Here is a 22,213-nt window from a genome sequence, read left to right on the forward strand (position 1 = left end):
GGACTTTTTCCGCTTCCTACAAGTAAGACATTATATTTTGAAGAGCACCACCTTAATTGGCAACCCTGATGAGTCTGTCATTGAAAGAATGCTTTTTTTCCCCCACAAAGGAAAATGTCTGTAAGTCTGTTTTATGATGCTTTAAGGTCCTTTTCGGCTGTCAACACACAGTGTGAAACAAGTGTGGGAGAAAGAATTGTCTGTTACTATTGACGAAGAGATGTGGGAGGACATTTGGAGATATGCAAAAACAATATTTATATGTAATCGTACTAGAGCAATCCAGTTCAGAATAATACACAGATTGCATATATCCCCAAATCACAGACATGCTTTCAGCACCTCTTCCTCTTCTTCTCAGTGTCTCAAATGTAAAACTGATACAAGCACCCTAACACATTGTTTATGGTCATGTACCAAAATACAAAGATACTGGTCTGGTGTTCTGCAAGAAATTGAAAAGATCCTAGGGGTTGATCTAGAATTGGACCCAGTTCCTTTACTGTTAGGTCTCCCTAGTAGGCATGTTACTTCTGTGGGTAAGAGGAGGTCCCGTGTGGCTCAGTTAGTAGAGCATGGTGTTTGCAACGCCAGGGTTGTGGGTTCGATTCCCACGGGGGACCAGTACGGAGAAAATAAATGTATGCATTCATTACTGTAAGTCGCTCTGGATAAGAGTGTCTGCTAAATGACTAAAATGTGAATGTAGGAGGCTTTACAACATCCTTAACCTTTGCAGTGAGGAAAAACATTAGCGATAAGATTCCTTCTATTAAAGATTGGCATAAGATACTATTTGAATGGGTGCCACTGGAATATCTGACATGTACATTGCATTCTAAAACAGATCAGTTCCATAAAGTATGGGAACCTTATCTAAATTATCTAGAACCTGAGGTATCAGCTATTATGGTGCAAGGATTCTCTTAGAATGGTGGTGATCTATGTATTTCAGAATTACACTGTATGTTCCATGTGTGGAACCTAACTTGGTTTAAACTGAGCTTTTTTGTTTCATTTTTGTTTGTATGTTTGTTTAAAATGTATGTATTGAGAGACGCAATGATGGGGTGAGAGAAGCGCCGAGCGGGGAGAGGAAGATGGTGTATGTATGTGTGTATGTATGTGTATATGTGTATGTATGTGTATATATGTGTGTGTATATATATATATATATATATATATATATATATATATATATATATATGTATATGTATGAATGTGTGTATGGGTATGTATATGTATGTGTGTATGTATATAAATATGCAGGTATGTGTAAGTGAGTGCTGTTTTTTGCTTTGTCTTTGTTGTTGTACCTCTTAATATGGGTGAAAATTGTGAAATTCCAATAAAAATACTGTTACAAAGACTGTACGTTTGTTTATTCCATGTGTAACTCTGTGTTGTTGTTTGTGTCACACTGCTTTGCTTAATCTTGGCCAGCTCGCAGTTGTAAATGAGAACTTGTTCTCAACTGGCCTACCTGGTTAAATAAAGGTTAAATTTAAAAATAAACTAAAATAAACAATACAAACAAACAGAGACCATTCTTAGCTGTATTAGGATTCTGTTCTCAGGGTCTGGAACACACCCACTCACAGTCCAAGAGGCAAGGACCAAATTCCTCCTTTTCTTTATACTGTTATCACTTTGACACTTGCTAAGCAATCGTTTGTAAAATATTAAACTCTGTTGTGTACAAATTTCACCTGTTTCTATCTGTGAGTAGGAATGTGCGTCTAGGCTCAAGATTCACAATTTGACAAAACCACAATAGTGGCCCACTGAGTATAAAGACAACACTGAGCCCTTTGTACAAATCCACCCATATCTATTGTCTTCCATAGCACTCCATTAGAAAAGAGCCATTATTATAAGCATACCGTAGGTCCAACGTGCCCCTTTAAAGAGAGAGAGAGAGAGAGACGCTCTAAATTAAAAAACGGCAGTGAGAATAGTGAGAGCATCCTGACCTATAATTCTCACCAAAACAACTGACATTATGTGAAGCTGATGAACGTCCCATTTGTCAGAACCGTTCATGTTTTGTTGCACATATCAACAATAAGTGTAAAAATTATATGAATATTTTTGACAATATAAATACTTTTATGTCTCACTTGAGTATGTGTCTTCCGGTTGTCAGCAGTTCGTTTGTTTCGGTGTTCTTGATCTTCCAAGATGGCTGGTGTTCGAGCCCTGGGTGCACTCTCCAGAATTACAGCAAGGAGATACAACGTCCTCTCAGGTAAAATTGTGTTGAAATGTGTGGAATTGATTCCAAAGTCAACTGTCTTTCAACGGTTTAGCCACGTTTTGGGAGCCGACGCGTCTCTACTGGAGATGCAGCTAACTTGGCTGGCTAGCTAGCTACCACTGGTATACTTCTGACAGCTAGTTAACCTTAGCTAATTCATTTAGCGTGCTAGCAACAAAACGTTACTAGACACCTCTAGATTTAGATACCTATTTGTTATTCATTTAGATGAAGATAACAAGTTCACTTGAGTAAACTTTCACCACCTGAGCAAATTAGTTTGCTAGATAGCTTGAATAAAGTTCACTGGCTAACGTTAGCTGGCTAACGTTAGCCTAGTTGGCTAGTTAACTATGATCACTCATCGTCAAGTCAAACTTTTCCTGCAATTTTGTTGTCTAAACACATCTACACTTTACAATAAACGCTTCCATGTGTCATTCATTGTTTAACAAAATATCAACGTGTCCCTGACTGATGGAGTGGTAGCTAGGGAATCTAGGTGAGAGGTCAGTGTCTTTGAGGTCAAACCATAGAGCAGGCAGGCATCTACACTGAAAAAAAAGTGTATATATATTTATAAAAGCAACATGTATAGTGTTGGTCCCATATTTCATCAGCTGAAATAAAAAAACGAATTCTGATTGGCTGGGGCTGGCTCTCCAGTGGGTGGGCCTGGCTGCCAATAGGGTGGGCCTATGCCCTCCAAGGAAGAAATTACAAATAAATTGTAGACTGCAAATTGACTGCAAGAAGCCCAAACAGAGATAATATTTGACTAAAATGTAACAATTTAAAACCTTGCTTACATTTGTATATGATTATGTATCTCTATTATAGGTAGTAATATTTTGGAACAGATTTTCAAAATAAAAATTGATTGGAGCTGACTTTGTGTTTTTAGTCTTATGTCCATCAATAAAAAATATAAATAAATGTTGCTCAGAACTTTGGGGGGGGGGGGGGCAAATAAAATCACTCACGGGCCACCAGTTAGGGAAGGAACCCTGTCATAGAGACAGACTCATGGTGAGAGGGAAATGTCATCAACACTAGATGTGAGTTATCACACCCCCAGGCTGAGAACAAATAAAGTTTTGCCTTATTTGACTTCCCATACAGAGACACATGTATCACCTAAGATAGATCGCTGTATGTTATCTTTTGTAACTAGCTGAATTAAATGTAACCCTTGTTTTATATTTCTAGATATCTCATGTCGTACCTTTTCAGTTGCACCTGCTATGTCAGGTAAGTTGAAAGACTGGTTAGTGGGATATTAACTAGATTAGCCTAATAAAAGTGTAGAGTTTGTTCATTTGATATATTTTTATGTGAGATATTTGCTCTCTTTGCACAGCCCGAACCCATGTCAACTATGAAGTCAAAGAGGATGTGGCAGTTATTCGGATGAATGACCCAACTTCCAAAGTAATTTACATAAAGATGATTGCATCTTCCTTTGTACATTTTTCAATTCATGCATGAGACTGAAGTCTGAATCTGTCTTTTGTGTATCCATGTGTCTGCAGGTCAACACTCTGTCGGTCCAAATGCAGAATGAGATGATAGAAGTATTTAATGAGGTCTTGGCCAACGATGCAGTCCAGAGTGCTGTCCTCATCTCCTCCAAGCCTGGTTGCTTCATTGCAGGAGCTGACATCAAGTCAGTCACACCTTTCACATTATTTTACAGAAAATATTAAAATATTGGCTTTGGTGCCACCTAGGCCTACATGCTGTGTACTCAAAATGCTGAACTCATTCTTGTTAGATGTGTAGGCCTAGGTATCAGAACAATATTGAAAATGTTGCATTTTAGTCTAGCATAAAGTATTTCAGCACTATGCAAGGTTATTGGGCACTAGGTTCTAAGTGTTGTGATTAGGGTTGCTAAGGAACGGTATATTACTTGAAACTGTCAGTTTTCCAGGTAACTAAGAATTTTGGTTAGCGTACCTTTTATTTTCATCAGATGACATCAATTGGCCTTTTTGAGTACTTCAGATTATCACAGGTGTCTGTTATTAAGAACACTTTCCTAATGGTAAGTTGCAAGTTCACCCCACCTTTTTTCCCCCCCTCAGAACAGCCTCAATTTGTCGGGGCATGGACTCAACAAGATGTCAAGCATTCCACAGGGATGCTGGCCCATGTTGACTCCAATGCTTCCCACAGTTGTCAAGTTGGCTGGATGTCCTTTGGGTGGTGGACCATTCTTGATACACATGGGGAAACTGTTGAGTGTGAAAAACCCAGCAGTGTTGCAGTTCTTGACACAAACTGGTGAGCCTGGCACCTACTACCATACCCCGTTCAAAGGCACTTAAATATTTTGTCTTGTCCATTCACCTTCTGAATGGCACACATACACAATCCATGTCTCAATGCTTATAAATCCTTTAACCCGTCTCCTCCCCTTCATCTACACTGATTTGAAGGGGATTTAACAAGTGACATCAATAAGGGATCATAGCTTTCACCTCACTTCACCTGGTCAGTCGGTCATGGAAAGAGGTGTTCATAATATTTTGTACACGCAGTGTAATATATGTGTGTATGTATATATTAGTACCAGTCAAAAGTTTGGACACCTACTCATTCTAGGCTTTTTACTTTTACTAATTTCTACATTGTAGAGTAATAGTGAGAACAAAAACTATGAAATAACACATGGAATCATGTACTAACCAAAAAATTTATATATTTTATATTTGAGTTTCTTCAAAGTAGCCACCCTTTGCCTTGATGACAGCTTTGCACACTCTTGGCATTCTCTCAACCAGCTTCATGAGGTAGTCACCTGGAATGCATTTCAATTAACAGGTGTGCCTCGTTAATTTGTGGAATTTCTTTCCTTAATGTGTTTAAGCCAATCAGTTGTGTTGTGAGAAGGTAGGGGTGGTATACAGAAGATGGCCCTATTTGGTAGAAGACCGAGTCCATATTATGGCAAGAACGGCTCAAATAAGCAGAGAGAAACAACAGTCCATTACTTTAAGACATGAAGATCAGTCAATCCGGTAAATTTGAAGAAGTTTCTTCAAGTGCAGTCGCAAAAACCATCAAGCGCTATGATGAAACTGACTCTCATGAGGACCACCACAGGAATGGAAGACCCAGAGTTACCGCTGCTGCAGAGGATAAGTTCATTACAGTTACCAGCCTCAGAAATTGCAGTCTAAATAAATGCTTCACAGAGTTCAAGTAACAGACACATCTCAACATCAACTGTTCAGAGGAGACTGCGTGAATCAGGCCTTCATGGTCGAACTGCTGCAAAGAAACCACTACTAAAGGACACCAATAAGAAGAAGAGACTTGCTTGGGCCAAGAAACACGAGCAATGGATGTTAGACTAGTGGAAATCTGTCCTTTGGTCAGATGAGTCCAAATCTGAGATTTTTGGTTCCAACCGCCGTGTCTTTGTGAGACGCAGAGTAGATGAATGGATGATCTCCGCATATGTGGTTCCACCGTGAAGCATGGAGGAGATGGTCTGACGGTGTGGGGTTACTTTGCTGGTGACACTGTCTGTGATTTATTTAGAATTCAAGGCACACTTAACCAGCATGACTACCACAGCATTCTGTAGCAAAATGCCATCCCATCTGGTTTGCGCTTAGTGGAACTATCAATTGTTTTTCAACAGGACAAGGACCCAAAACACACCTCCAGGCTGTGTAGGGGCTATTTGACCAAGAAGGAGAGTGATTGAGTGCTGCATCAGATGTGGGAACTCCTTCAAGACTGTTGGAAAAGCATTCCAGGTGAAGCTGGTTGAGAGAATGCTAAGTGTTCAAAGCTGTCATAAAAGCAAAGTGTGGCTACTTTGCAGAATCTAAAATCTATTTGATTTGTTTAACACTAATTTTTTTTGGTTACTACATGATTCTGTGTTATTTCATAGAATGTAATTCTACAATGTAGAAAATAGTAAAAATAAAAATCCTTGAATGAGTAGGTGTGTCCTAACTTTTGACTGGTACTGTGTATATATATGATAGTCATCCATACAGTCATGGACATCTATGTTATACGGCTACTCCTGAGTTACTATTGAGGTGTGGTGTCTTTCTGGCGCCTCTCAGCAGTCTGTAGCATCACCCAAGTGTGTGCTGCATTTTGGCAGTAGTGAAGAGTAGCTAGCTGCTAGTACGGAATTCTAACTTCATAGTTCTACTACGAAGCCACAGACTGCATGGATGGTGCTGCCTGCCTGCTCCCAGCTCTCCCCTTTGACCACCTCCCTTTGCTGACATCAATCAAGCCATGAACTTTATCAATCTTCAGTCTCTTGACCGTCTATCTACGCATGATTGTTGTTTTTTTAAATTGCTATTTTTTTATTTTTTATTTTTGCTTCACAGCGCTATGAGATGTATTTATATAATTAATAGCGCTATTACCCAAGTTACTATAGATTACCAAAATTACAGACGATTCCGCTAACTTTTAAGTTAACGGTAGCTTTGCAACCCTAACTCTTATCCCCCCCACACACACACACTCTTCTCTCCTTTGCAGCATGATCCAGGCCTGTAACACCTCAGAAGAGGTCACAAAGCTTTCTCAGGAGGGACAGAAGATGTTTGAGAGGATTGAAAAGTCTCCCAAGCCTATTGTTGCAGCCATCAATGGCCCCTGCTTAGGAGGAGGCTTAGAGGTGAACAAAGTGGCTACCATTACACTGTTTTGTCGTAATAGCAGTGCTTAATTTGGAAATGGGGAGAGGACGGAACCAAAAGTGAGTCTAAGAGGGTGGTGACCTGGGGGGGGCTCTGAGGTCCCGGAACGCATGAATGACAGGCTACTTTGACACTGACAATCTGAGATCAATAAAAACAACCTTGTCTTGAATCCATCAATAGTCTAGGCCTAGGTGTATGGAGACACATATTGTACAATATGAAGAGGAAATGATAGTCCTAAAAAAGCTTTCCAGTTTCACTGACTCACCCAATGATGTGCAGCTCACTCACTGGTGATTGGCCGACGCGCTTGTGCCAAAAGCTTATCGCTCTTGTTTTACTTTGAGTGATCAGCATTGTTTTACAATAGGCTATTTGGAAGTTGATGACTTAGTAGCCTACAGACAGATTAGTCTTCTCTTTTCAGCAGGATCCATGTGCTTTTTGACCTGTTTCCCCCGCGATTCTATTTTAAATATTGCGAAAGGCCTGTTTGCGCTGCATGATGTTCACTGACAGATTTGCCGCACGTTCGCGACTGTAGGCATGCCTTTTGACTTAGTCTAGCTGTGGATTATGTGTAGCTATTTAATCAAATTATTTTTTTCTTATATTTCAATCCTCCGTGGCTAAATGATAGGCCTAATCCCGGTGTAGTATTCTGAATTATTACATTTCTTTCTGAACAGACAGCAGTAATTCTATATCTTTGGCAAATGTATTTCAATTTATCAGTGGTGCTGCGGCACCTCCAGCACCCTTCCCACGGCTATGATTCTATAATGAAATAAATGATGAAGTGCAACACTGGAGAGATGAGAGTTGCAAGCTTATGGTTATCAGAGCTGAGAGAAGGAGAGAGATCCTAGAAAGACATGCGTCTCTCTCAGCACAGCAAGAGCCACGAGTTAGTCTCTAGGCTACAATGTTGTGCAAACCATAAACCCGGTCCGGCCAACCCAAATCAATTCTTACAATATCAGGAACGTTTTCACATTACGTTTTTTTACGGGGCATGAGAACTACAGAGAAGTCAACTTGAATTAACTGTGATTGCTTTTATTTAAATTTTTACATTGCAAACACACAAACATTTAAAAAAAAAAATCATACCACGAGAGGTACCGGATCCTGGCAAATGGGTTCCGGAAGGAAACAGTCAAACTGAGAGGTGCCAGATCCTGTTCCGGCAGGAAGGAAATTGATTTATCACCATGAGCATCAGGAATACAAAATGTACATAATGGGACAAAGGTCAATAAAGTAGAGACATTTTAAGTCCTAAGGTACGTCATTTTATTCCAATATTACGTATCAAAACAAATTAAAAAAAATCTCAATTAACAAGACCAATTTGAGTTTAGTTCCTTTTCTCCCAAGTTGTTATTTTCTAAATGCAATGTTTAATGTGTTGTGTGTTTAGTTTGCCATCGCCTGCCAGTATAGAGTTGCTACTAAGAGCAAAAAGACTGTCCTTGGTACTCCTGAGGTGATGCTTGGTCTTCTACCTGGAGCTGGTGGAACCCAGAGACTCCCTAAAATGGTCAGTATCTGGGGAAATACTTTATAAATCCATAAACCGTACCTGAATAGCACAGTAACTTTGATCAACAATAATATTTCAGTGATATTAGTACAGTGCAACAGCAAATCATAGTCGCTACAGTACGCACACTGAAAACTGCAGAGTGCTTCAGTATTAGTTGATCAGCTTTGCAGCACTGTATTTGCCTGTTGTAGCAGTGTTTGATTTTCTTGATTTGTTGTCAGCAGATAAAAAAATGGAGAAAAAAAATGTAATGTTATCATAAATATCAATATATGTTGTCTTCAGGTGGGTATTCCCGGTGCCTTTGACATGATGCTGACGGGAAGAAACATCAGGGCAGACAAAGCCAAGAAGATGGGTCTGGTCCACCAGCTAGTGGACCCACTAGGTATAGTAATCTCAACTCATTTAATCAATATTGTAATCAATATTGTAATAAATACAACTTTATTGATGAAATGTTCATTGAGATTAATAAATAATTTTTTTACAGGTCAGGTACTTTCAGGTAAGGTGTCTAAATGCTTCTAATTTATGCCCTTTTGATATTCCAGGACCTGGATTGAAGAGTGCAGAGGAGAGGACGATTGAGTACCTGGAGGAGGTTGCCATACAGTGTGCCAAAGGAATCGTCAACAAGAAGATATCTCTCACCAAGGAGAAAGGCATGATGCAGAGTAAGTATTAGACCCAAATACAATGTAGATATACATGGCACTTGGTATTGTGCCCAAAAACAAAGACTCATGCCAAGAAGAATTAATATACAGTTGTGGGCAAATATATTGGCACCCTTCTTAAATAATTCTATATTTCTTGTAAAATAAATTAAAATGAAAAATGTTTAAAAAAAATCCACACCTTGTTACTGGATTGTCAACATTGCACAACCGATGTGAACTTAAAGGTGCAATTTGCAGAAATCGATCTGCCATTTCCTTATTTCTAAAATTCTAATAGTTCACCTAATTTCAGTATGTGACAAAACAAGCAACCAATGTGTAGAGAATCATTGTACCATCTAAACCGCTGTGAAATATCTTTTCAATAACCAAAAATATTGTATTTTCAGCTGTTTGAAGCTGATGTACAAAACCAAAAGTAAAAGACGCAAAAAATTGAACTTGTGAACGGGATGCATAGAAATGGCACGCGCAGAACAGGTCTACTGCTTCTTAGACATGCTTTCAATGAGAATTACAGACCTATAACTTGCATTTCTATGTTAATTTGGTTGCTCCCTTAAACAGTTACACATTGCAGCGTTAAGTTAATAATTCGGCAAATGGCACCCCTGATGATTGGCACCCCTGAGCTAGATAACTGCAGATAAATGCTTTTTGTAGCCATCAATGAGCTTGCTGCACCTTTCTACTTGTAAACTGCTCTAATTCTTCAATGTTTGAGGTGTGCCCTCCACCAGCTGCTGTTTTCATATTTTGCCATAGGTTTTTAGATGTGATTCAGATCTGGACTCTTTGCTGGGCACTCCAGAACTGTCAAGTGTTTCTTCTTGAACCATTCCTAGGTTCTTTTTGATGCGTTTGGGGTAGTTGTTCTTCTGGATGATTCAACCTTCAATGGATAAACGGTTTTCGTTCTCCAAAACACCTTGATAATCTGCTGATTTCATGATGCCTTGCCCATGTTCGAGACCCCCAGTAACAAAGGCTGCAAAGCAACCCCACAGCATCAAACCTCCCCATGTTTGATTGTAGAAAGGGTGTTATTTTCATTGAATGCTTAATTTGGTCATCGGGAAAAACACAGAGCAGATCTGTATTACCAAAGAGCTCTACTTTTGTTTAATTGGTCAAATTGCTAGTAGAAGGGTGGAGCAAACTCAATAATGGATGTGAGAAGCACCTGTCCGGGGGTTATCTTTGCCAAAGGCTGTAGAACCGAGTGCTAGCTCTGGAATTCCAACAATTTTGTCCATGCCATTTGTCTTTATTTTCTAAATCAAAATTGTAAACTAAAAGCTGCAATATGTGATGTTTTGGGCAACCTGACCAAATTCACATAGAAATGTGATTTTTATTTTTTTTAGATCTGTTTAAGAAGCGGTTGATCTCTTCTATGTGCACTATTTCTATGCTTCCCGTTCTTAAGTGAAGTTTTTTTTTTATCTTTTGGTTTTGTACACCAGCTTCAAACAGCTGAACATGCAATAGTTTTGGAAATGATATTTCACTGTGGTTTAGGATGGTACAATGATTCTCTACATTACACTTGCTTGTTTTGTCACAAACTGAAGTTAGGCGAATTATTCTAATTTTAGCAAATGGCGGAGCAATTTCTGCATAGTGTGCCTTTAAGTTGACAAAAATAAAATGTGTTCTGCAATGTTGGAAATCCAATAAGTTAACTTAATTTAGAAGAAATGGGGGATTTGGCCACACCTGTGCATATAATCTACATTAAACAAAGGCAGGTGTTTTTAAATGTAGGCCTCTCATGATTGTTTTCCAACCTTGCCATATGTTACCATCACACTTTGTCTTGTTTTTATGCATGTATACCACCTTGTTTTTTTCACTCTCTGCAGAAGTCCAAGACTACGTAATGGGCATTGAGTTTGTGCGGCAACAGATCTACAAAACTGTCACAGCCAAAGTCATGAAGATGAGCAAGGGACTGTATCCTGCCCCCTTGAAAATCATTGAGGTAGGAGGAAGTTGTCATCTACTTATTCATTCAATAATGATGAGGATGATTTTAGTGAGATAATAATATGAAGTGGCAGCTGTTTTTGAAAGTAGAAGCAGAGCTCCAGATTGGGGTCACTCACACCTTGATTTTATTAAAAGGACTTCTCATTCCCCTTTCTCCCCTGTCAGAGTGTGAAGGCTGGCTTGGAGCAGGGCCCAGATTCTGGCTATTTGGCAGAAGCACAGGTGAGAGAATATACATTGAGTTAGATTGATTATGAATACTGTAAAAATGCATAATGTGCTTATCGATAAATTGAATGGTTTTGTATGAAACATTTTACAATTATTATTTTGTTACAGAACTTTGGCAAACTGGCAATGACCTCTGAATCAAATGCGCTGATCGGCCTTTACCACGGCCAAGTGGCATGCAAGAAGAACCGCTTTGGAGTCCCTGAGAGACCTGTGAAGTAAGTGATGACCTTTGACCCAAAACTAGTTAAGTAGCTATATTCTGGTTTTAATTAGTGAGAAATGCAAATTGTATTACAAATATTAGAATACTGATCAGACGCAGCTCTGAGATCTTTGGAGCTCAAAACATTTATGCTGATAGGTCATGCCATTAACCTTTAACCCCTTACACTTGTGTGAATTAGACTATATGGATAGGGCGAAATTGAAGTTTTTCTTACAGAAGAAATATGGAATGCATAACCATGGTAGCAATGAAAAGGGAGCAGTTTGGAGAGGATGGGGAAATTATTAGACTGAAGGTGAGGACAAAACAGAGAATCTGACACAAGACTGAATCCATTTTTATGTGCATTTTACATTTATTGTACTTTTCATTGACACCCCTCCCCCCATCACTCTCCTTCTTGGTCAAATAGCCCTTACACAGCCTGGAGGTGCGTTTTGGGTCATTGTCCTGTTGGAAAAACAAATGATAGTCCCACTAAGCGCAAACCAGATGGGATGGGGTATCGCTGCAGAATGCTGTGGGAGACATGCTGGTTAAGTGTGCCTTGAATTCTAAATAAATCAGTGTCACCAGCAAAGCACCCTGACACCATCACACCTCCTCCGTGCTTCACGGTGGGAACCACACATGTGGAGGTCATCTGTTCACCTACTCTGCGTCTTACAAAGACACGGCGGTCGGAAGCAAAAATCTCAAATTTGGACTCATCAGAACAAAGGACAGATTTCCACCGGTCTAATGTCCATTGCTCGTGTTTCTTGGCCCAAGCAAGTCTCTTCTTGTTATTGGTGTCCTTTAGTAGTGGTTTCTTTGCAGCAATTTGACCACGAAGGCCTGATTCACGCGGTCTCCTCTGAACTGTTGATGTTGAGATGTGAACAAGAATAGCTTGACGAGTTTCAGGTAGAAAGTTCTTTGCTTCTGGCCATTTTGAGCATTCCTATCGAACCCACAAATGTTGATGCTCCAGATACTCAACTAGTCTACAGAAGGCCAGTTTTATTGCTTCTTTAATCAGAACAATAGTTTCCAGCTGTGCTAACATAATTGCAAAAGGGTTTTCTAATGATCAATTAGTAAACTTGGATTAGCTAGCACAACGTGCCATTGGAACACAGGAGTGATGGTTGCTGATAGTGGGCCTCTGTACACCTATGTACATATTCCATAAAAAATCTGCCATTTCCAGCAACAAAAGTCATTTACAACATTAACAATGTCTACACTGTATTTCAGATCAATTTGATGTTTTTTTTTAATGGACAAAAAATGTGGTTTTGTTTAAAAAACAAGGACATTTCTAAATGACCCAACTTTTGAACGGTAGTGTATATTAAATAAATAAATCTCGGTCGACCAACAGCCTAATGACCAAACAATCGACCAGTCGACTAATTGGGGTCAGCCCTAGTAAAGAGTTAATATGGTAATTTAAAAAATCCTCCTTGGTGGACAATCATTTCAATCTATTGTATTCTAACAATGTGTTTCTTCATCCCTGATCCACCAGGAACCTGGCCATCTTGGGAGCAGGTCTGATGGGTGCAGGCATTGCCCAGGTGACTGTGGACAAGGGCATTCACACCATCCTGAAAGACACCACCGTGGAGGGCCTGAGCAGGGGACAGCAGCAGGTCTACAAAGGGTGGGTTTACCAGAGAGCTATAGGTCACTGCTAACTAGCTATCGATTCTACATCGGCTACACAATGTCCTGGTTGTCTGGCATATGGGGTCACAGAGAGGAGGGTTGCAGTTAAAACTCATAGGAATGGTTTCCTACAGATTAAGTCTGGTCTTGGACTAAGAAGCATTTTTATTGGAGATTCTCCTTTTTTTTTTGTACAGGACTAGGCTTAATCTGTCTGGGGAACCGGCCATAGTTCACCCAAAGCAGTCTATGGACAAGGTATGACAGCAATCCATGCTTTGGTTTAGTTTCCCTCGCACTGTTTCCACATGCTTACGTTTTAGTAATTGTGGCATACATTTTTTTTTACTCATAATGTTAAAATAATTTGACTTTGAGCTTCACAATCAATTTTAGATACTTTGGATGATTTGGACATGTGTGGAAAAATGCTAATATCCTTCACATGACTTGAATGGGATTTGTGCCACAAATGCTAAATGTTTAGCCTGTGTAAACAGTGCCAGGGAAACTAAACTAAAGCATGAAATGCTGTCATACCTTGTCCATAGACTGCTTAGAGCATGGGTGTCAAACTCATTTGGCCCGCGGGGTAATTATATTTGGCCCGCGAGACAATACCAAATTACTATTAGAGCCGGCCCGCCGGTATTATACAGCGCATTCACCGCTAATACTACGAATCCCATAATGCTCTGCTGTTGTTTTCACGCGCCAATCAGGACAGGACCCAGAAACGCCCTCTCCTCTGTGACAGTAGTCATAGCAACATAGACGCTACAACTGTCAGCGCGCTATCCCTTCCCAAAAATGGCGAAAAGAAAGGCAGAAAACAGGAGCTTTCTGGACAAGTGGGAGGCAGAATATCTGTTTACATATGTAAAAGACAAACCTGTTTGTCTTGTTTGTGGAGTCAACGTGGCTGTAAGTAAGGAGTACAACATTAGACGACACTATGAAACGAAACACCATGACAAATACAAGGACCTGGACATGACTCAAAGGAGCCAGAAAGTAGAGGAGATGAAAAGAAGTTTGGTTTCACAACAGAATAGTTTAGCCGGCGATTTGCCGACTTCGATGTCCAGAAATGTAGGTTTGAACTGCTTAGTAATCCCTTCGCAGTTGATGTGGAAAATGCACCAACCAACATCCAAATGGAGCTGATTGAACTCCAGTGCAACGACACGCTGAAGTCAAAGTATGATGCTGTGGGCGCCGCACAGTTTCCACGGTTCATCCCTGACACAATGCCTCAGCTCCGCACCCAAGCTGCTCAGATGCTCTCCATGTTCGGCAGCACTTATCTATGCGAGCAACTTTTCTCCTCGATGAAGATGACCAAAACAACTCACAGGAGACGTCTGACTGATGAACACCTTCGCTCGATACTGAGGATTTCTTCAGCTCAGAGCCTGAGCCCAGACATTGATGAACTAGCATCCAAGAAGAGATGCCAGGTATCTGGCTTGGGCACATCAGATTAGATCAGTGTGCAAAAATTAACGTTTTCTTTGTGCACTTTTTCTTGCTACAAGGCATGGGCTTGAATGGTTGATTGATTTATTATCATTTTATTTGTAAGATTATTAGCCAGTGGAAAAAGTTTATTTTGGTATTTAAATCAGAAGGCTGCAAATAGAAAAGAGGCATACGATTTTTATTTAAATGTTATTTATTTAATAAATGAATGCCATTGATGTGTTTTTTTTCATTTGAAATTCGATTTTGCATGTCTCCACTATTAAATTATATATTGTATGGTAATAAGCGATGCTTGTTCCATATTCAATGTTAAAGCAAAACTTGTTTGGGTCCATATTAAAAGGTTCAATGTTGGCCCACGACTTTGTTCAGGTTTTACATTTTGGTCCACTGGGTATTTGAGTTTGACACCCCTGGCTTAGAGGGTAAGGAAACCAATGTGTCATTTGGGTGAACTATTACGTTTACATTACTTACAGGAGCAATTAGCCTTCCTGGGCACATCAACAAATTTTTCACCTAGTCTGTTACTGGCCCAAAACGCTTAAACGCTAGGCTACCTGTCACCCGGTTCCCTATCCCTTTAAAGCATAGTTGTAGTTGTTGAAGGGACTAAATGAATGCTGTTGAACTTGCCATAATCACTTTTGACAGACTGTTAACATAAAATGTAAATGGGTACCGAGATTCTAGGTACCGAGATTAAACCTGCCCTCACTTTCCTCACCAGCCTGAATGACAAAACCAAAAAGAAAACCATCACATCATTTGAGAGGGACTTCACACTGGCCAGCTTAACTGGTCAGTTGGACTACAGCAGCTTTGAGAAGGCTGACATGGTCATAGAAGCTGTGTTTGAGGACATCAACATCAAACACAGAGTCATCAAGGAGGTGGAAGCTGTAAGTAGCACTGAATGTTAAAATCAGCGTTGTGTTCAATAGGGCACGGAACAGAAAGCATTTTCTCACACAGCATGAATAAGCATTTCTTATTGGACAAGATGTTTGTTCTAAATTAACTTTTGTGTTTGATCGCAGGTGATCCCCCCTCACTGTATATTTGCTACCAACACGTCTGCTCTCCCCATCAAAGATATCGCTGCTGCTAGCATTAGGCCAGAAAAGGTATGTTTACTAAGAGTTCAATGGGGTTAACATTCCTGTTTAACAAAAGGCTGTCCCTTATGGATCCCTTTGTCTACAATAACCTCTCAGCATGTGTTATGTGGTTGGGGCTGGGTACTGTGAGGGCAACAAAAAAAATGGTTGTTGCCGTCTCTGTATAAGTAAGCAAGCCTTGGACAAGTAAGCCTTGTCTGAATCAGTACTGCCAATAGAGGCAGGAGCCTGTCTCCTGTTTCTGTATTGTAGGCAAGGTTTTAAATGAACATTTTATTGGTAGCACTTCAGAAGTTAGGAGCACCACATGAAAATTGACTGAGATACTACTGCCTATATGAATTCTAGCTGTTTTTGAAGCACATGTTGTGCCCTAGAAACTAATATGTAACACTGTAAAGACATTTGTTTATTATAAAAGCTCAAATGTTGACACGAATACCCGTCATTGAAATTACTAAGTCATTTGTGGACGTTTAGGTTTCTAGATTGTTTAAAAGCACTATTTTCCTATTAAGATGCATTACATTAAATTATACACTGTCTCTTTAAAAACGTCATCTCATTAAATTTTTGTTATGATCACTGATCTCCTGAAGAAGGTGTGTCTTTTTTTTTCTGTGCCCCCAAATGTTGGGATATACTGGTGAAGTTAGCAGCTTGTTAGCTAGTTAGCCAACGAGGTAACATGACTGAACAAAGTGTGAACAATGGTTTTAGAACTGCCCACGACATGGTTTATGAATGTAAAATGGGGTATAGGAAGTTAACAATGTCACCCATATTACCGGCGGGAACATCTTTTACCTGGTGAAACTAAACGCTGTTCTCACTGTAGTAATGGTGCAACCATGACTAATGAATCTGCACTCGCTTATTTCTGTAGGGCACTCGGAAACAACGGTACAGCGACGCCTTATTACAACAATTATCTGGGAGATTTTTTTTTTCATAGTCGCACAGTGCTCCCAAAATAAAACTCCCTGGTCGCACAGCAAAATATTTAGTCGCACTTTAGAGCCCTGACCGTGAGGCAGCTTGATGTACAAGTAAACCCCCTGGGCAGGATGCTAGTCTGTCACAGGGCTTTACCCTTAATCCATCTCCTTGGCTGAGTGCCAAGCAGAGAGGCATCCTGTCCCATTTTTTTTTTTGGTCTTTGGTATGACTCGACCGGGGATTGAACTCCCAATCTCAGGGCGGACAACTCTTAACCACAAGGCCACTGAGTTGGTTCTTTGTATAAATGGATACATGTAAATCAAGTTGTATTTTCTATTTGTGTAGGTGATTGGCATGCACTACTTCTCTCCAGTGGACAAGATGCAGCTGTTGGAGATCATCACTACAGATAAGACCTCTAAAGACACCACTGCCTCTGCTGTAGCTGTAGGCCTGAAGCAGGGCAAAGTTATCATCGTTGTCGGGGTGAGTGAGCTTCTGCTTAGTGCTTACTTCCTGTATTCTCCCTAAGCGTGTTGATAAGCATAATGATGCTAATACATGGAATATATATATATATATATATATATATTTATTTATTAATTAATTAATTAGTGCTTTTCATGGGCCCATAATTATTTGTGTTGTTTGCAGGATGGACCTGGGTTCTACACCACCAGGTGTCTTGCTCCTATGTTAGCCGAGGCAGTGAGACTACTACAGGTTAGTGTAATTACACACAGGACGTGTCCGAATGCCCATGCTAGCGTACAACATACTTCATCTGCATACTATGTATTCATCGTCGTGTACCGTTTAGTAAAAAGTATGCAGTATGCCACGGCCGACACGCAGTAGCGGCTCCTGACTGGCTGAGTAGAGGGGCGGGGCCGAGTGCAGGTAGATTTTTCCAAATTCAACAGACATGCATCGCATTAACCAGCCTGATGACAGCTAATTTGCAATTCGATTAAAATCTCTAAACTCTGAATAGAATAGCAATGGTTATACACCTTCTCAGGCTGGTTATAGACAGACTATCACATTCGCTCTATAATTAAATAGGTAGCCTAGCTTATAAAACTAGATAAATACATATGTTGAAATCAAGAGGCCTGATTAACATGACATCAATAACGTATCCACATACCGAGTCACCGGTACCGACATATTCAGAAATCAAAAGATGGTTTAGGATTTACTCTAAAAGCTCTAACGAAGGCCAAGAGAACACACTTTTCAATGAGAAAACAGAAATCCACTTTGGTAAAAAAAAAGACTTGTTTTCAAAGATGTAGCCTGCAACGCAAGGAGCACAAAAACAACTTAGTCTTCATTTGAACACAGTGGCGTAAAGTACTTTAGTACTTTAAAGTATTTTTACTTAAGTAGTTTTTTTGGGGGTATCTTTACTATTTATATTTTTGACTACTTTTAGTTAACTACATTCCTTAAAATAATGTACTTTTTACTCCTCACATTTTCCCTGACACCCAAAAGTACTTGTTACATTTTGAATGTTGAGCAGGACAGGAAGATTTACTAATTTACGCACGTATCAAGAAAACATCCCTACTGCCTCTGATCTGGCAGACTCATTAAACACAAATGCTTCGTTTGTAAATTATGTCTGAGTGTTGAACTGTGCCCCTGGCTATCCGTTAAAAGAAAATCGAGTCGTCTGGTTTGCTTAATATAAGAAATGTTTAATGATTTTTACTTTTGATACTTAAGTATATTTCAAACCAAATTACTCCTAGTATTTTGCTGGGTTACTTTCACTTGACTCATTTTCTTTTAAAGTGTCTTTTACTCAAGTATGAAAATTGGGTCCTTTTTCCACCACTGTTTGAACACCACCGCAGAAGCTTCGCTATTTGGCATCTTCCCAATTTAAGTAGCCTAGTTTGCTTGTTTAGCTACTTGAAGAGAATTAGACCCTATCACTCAAAGCCCACCTTTTTCAATGCATTGTAGAAGTGTGCATTGAATTTTTTATTTTATTTATTCACACACTATAAAACGTTCCATTTTCGCATAATTTGTAATCCGCGATTGCGTTGTTTCACGTTCTAGGTTGATGTGCTACCGAAATTAACCAATCAGATTATCATCTGTTGTCAAAGTCGAAATGAGTATGACATCCGGGCGTTTTAAAGTATACTTGATTATCACAATGTGAAAACACAATTTTTTTCCCTCATACTCAAACAGCCTATTATTTAAGACGCAAGTATGGGTGTTCGGAAACGGACACTTTGTTGTCATATACAATGTTGAATTGGTGTGGGTATTGCATGCGTCCCAATAATAAATAAAAAAAAGATTCACCTGTATGTTGGGCTGTGTGTGTGTTCTCAGGAGGGAGTTGACCCCAAGAAGCTAGATGGCCTGACCACAGGCTTTGGGTTCCCAGTGGGCGCTGCAACACTGGCTGACGAGGTGGGCATTGACGTGGCTGCCCATGTAGCTGAGGACCTGGGCAAAGCATTCGGATCGAGGTTCGGAGGTGGAAACGTTGAGGTGCTGAAGACTATGGTGGAGAAAGGATTCAAGGGTAAATGATCTTGTTTGTAGGACGTTGAGGCGAAGACTCTTTCTTAGTCAATATTTCCTCGACTCTTTGCATCCTCTCACCTTGCCTTTTTCTCAAAATGTGTTGGGGAGGGACTTTGAATATTGTCGTCCATTGAGGTTTGAGGAGGCAAGGAGAGAGCGAACGTGTGGAATTGAAGAAAAATGTAGAGTGGGAAATGCATGATCATCATCATTGGTATATCTCATACCCAATTAATTTAATCTACAGGCCGCAAATCAGGGAAGGGCTGCTACGTCTATACGCCAGGACTCAAAAGCAAAGACGTCAACCCCGATATCGAAGACGTCTTGGAGAAATATAAACTGACACCAAACCCTTTAGTGTGAGTAGTAACCACAGGGGAAATGTCTCCTCTAAAGCGACTTAAAGTACATTGCATGCATAATAAAAAAAAAATGACCTTTGCATTTGCTAGCTCCACCCTGTTACCAACGGAGCCACATGGGATCATACACTCACCACACCACCACTTAACCCTGTCTGTATCTTCTCTCTCCAGGTCTTCAGACTCTGATGTCCAGTACCGTCTGGTATCTCGGTTCGTCAACGAAGCAGTTATGTGTCTGCAGGAGGGGATCCTGAACGGCCCTGTGGAGGGAGACATAGGAGCTGTGTTTGGTCTGGGATTCCCCCCTTGCCTTGGAGGTGGGTGTTCACTCCATACCAGGGGTAGTCATATATTATGAGCCTGGAGGTCCGGACAGAGTACTGCTGGTTTTCTGTTCGATATAATTAACTGCCCCCAATTAGTGTCCCAGGTCTAAATCAGTCCCTGACTAAAAGGACAAGAATGAAAATCAGCAGTGGAACTGGACTCGAGGTCTAGATTTGAATATTCCTGCTATATATCACCTATAGTACAGTGAGTGTGTACATGTTTAGTATGTGTATCTAATCCCTGTTGGAATTGAACACATTACCTAGCACCATGCTTTTACCAGCTGAGCCACACCCAGGATGATTACATGACATGAGCATAAACAGCTTTAGTGTTGAACTCTTTTCAGGTTTAACAGTAGGCAGAGAGCCTTTTTGTTGTGCTACAATTAGGAGTGTTATTTTATCTTCTCTTTGACCTTTCCGGTTTAGTCCTTTCCGGTTTGTGGAGCCGTACTTGACTAAAATAATTTCACTATCCAATTTGAGTATTTCATACTGAGCTATCAGATATGCCTATATTATTATAAAATGCTTTCATCATGGGATGCTGCTTTTAAAAGTGTAATCCTACAAACCATGTTTCAACCTTCTCTTTAAACCTTCTCTGTTCAGGTCCTTTCCGGTTTGTGGATACCTTTGGTGCCAACAAGCTAGTAGAGAAGATGAAGAGGTATGAGGAGGTTTACGGTAACCACTTTACCCCCTGTCAGCTACTGCTGGATCACGCCAAGGACTCCAGCAAGAGATTCCACAAGTGACTTTCCTCACCACCATGTATCACTACCACCTAATAGCAGGCTGCCATTAGAATGGGCCTAGGCCGTATATTTGTCTGTTAAATAAATAATCCCTGAGCTTAAAGAGCTGGTTCGGCAATGAAACCCTTTATCTACTTCCCCAGAGTCAGATTAACTCGTGAAAACCATATGCGAACTAGCTTAGAGCAAAGACTGAACGTAAGCTAACGCTAGTTAGCATTGGCTCGCAAAACTACCTCTAACTTCCCTCATTCTGGACGCAGAGACATACAAATTCTATCCACGAGTTCATCTGACAATGGGAACATTGATAAAGGGCTTCATTGCCAAAATTCTGAACTATCCCTTTAAGTTAAAGTTTGTGTTGCAGAAGAGAAATCATGAAAGTGGCCTGTTTTTACAAATCACAAAAGAAATGTTTTCAAGTTGTAGTCAGAGATTTCAGAATTCTTGACTAACAGAAATCCATTTTTTATGGTTTGGTTGGATTTTGTATTTTCTCAACATTTTGATGGTTTCCTTTTTTTGATAATATTCTACTGTAATATCCATCTGAGGCAGGAGTAGACCCAAGGGGAATCTTAGTCTTCCCACAATGCAAATGTAAATGAAATCCATGGCTACATCCCAAACGGCACCATATTCCCAATATAGGGCACAACTTTTGATCAGAGCCCTATGGGGCCCTGGTCTAGGAGTGCACTATAAAGGGAATAGGGTGCCATTTCAGCCTTCATAAGTGACTGGTCTTGTCCTACTCCTCTTGGCTTGTTCATGTTTTATTGATTGTCATCTACTAATGAGGTAAACATTTTTATATGTATTTTTTTTACATTTATCAAGGTCTTTATTCCATGGTTTGGGCAGTGATTGTATGAATATTTAGAGTCGGTAAATTAATAAATAATTATGCTGAAGTCAAATGTGTGACCTATGTATATTCTTTGTTCTTCAATGAATGAAAATCAGATTGGGCTAAATGGGTCATTTCTTTACTAGGCCTATTTGATCACATGTATTAAAGAATTGCATTAGGCTACACTTAGTTACAAGATTTTGATTTAAAGCGGCAATCAGCAGTAGAAACAACTCGTCCTTCCCACCCCTGTTTCGGGTAAAGAGCTGGGTCTGGAGAAATGTAACCTCTTTCCATTTCACAGGCAGAGCTATGATGCAATGGCTGGCCATCCATTAAATTATCATTTTAACCATGTTTTGAGGTTATATAATGTTTGTTTACATTTACAATGTTTACAGACATTGGAGTAAAACAAGCTTATGTTTTGGGTTCAGATGGTAGAACATTTGAACTAAGCTCATGAGGAATGTAAGTTATATTCTTGAAGAATCAATGGGTACACTT

At 39.9% G+C, this 22,213-nt stretch overlaps 1 protein-coding gene across 1 annotated transcript; it reads left to right on the forward strand.

Annotated features, from left to right (window-relative positions):
• Nucleotides 1–2,097: 2,097 nt before the first annotated feature.
• LOC106603767 (trifunctional enzyme subunit alpha, mitochondrial) lies at nt 2,098–21,773 on the forward strand. The gene is made up of 20 exons (XM_014197829.3): nt 2,098–2,248; nt 3,467–3,508; nt 3,618–3,688; nt 3,790–3,923; nt 6,785–6,923; nt 8,372–8,491; nt 8,783–8,885; nt 9,052–9,174; nt 11,046–11,164; nt 11,338–11,394; nt 11,512–11,621; nt 13,146–13,280; nt 15,501–15,672; nt 15,811–15,897; nt 17,179–17,319; nt 17,488–17,556; nt 19,195–19,390; nt 19,640–19,754; nt 19,932–20,077; nt 20,705–21,773. Exons 1-20 carry the CDS (start codon nt 2,182–2,184, stop codon nt 20,848–20,850), a joined length of 2,292 nt encoding a protein of 763 aa, XP_014053304.1. The 5' UTR covers nt 2,098–2,181; the 3' UTR covers nt 20,851–21,773.
• Nucleotides 21,774–22,213: the final 440 nt, after the last annotated feature.

This window comes from Salmo salar, chromosome 01 (genome assembly GCF_965601325.2).
Source record: "Salmo salar chromosome 01, fSalSal1, whole genome shotgun sequence".
NCBI lineage: Eukaryota > Metazoa > Chordata > Actinopteri > Salmoniformes > Salmonidae > Salmo > Salmo salar.

What these genes read in the sequence shown, in the direction of transcription:
- LOC106603767 (XM_014197829.3), top strand. Translation starts at nt 2,182, where the DNA reads ATGGCTGGTGTTCGAGCCCTGGGTGCACTCTCCAGAATTACAGCAAGG. An exon ending in GTCCCTGAGAGACCTGTGAA is followed by an intron (nt 11,622 to 13,145) that starts GTAAGTGATGAC and finishes CTGATCCACCAG; the next exon opens with GAACCTGGCCATCTTGGGAG. An exon ending in AGGCAGTGAGACTACTACAG is followed by an intron (nt 17,557 to 19,194) that starts GTTAGTGTAATT and finishes GTGTGTTCTCAG; the next exon opens with GAGGGAGTTGACCCCAAGAA.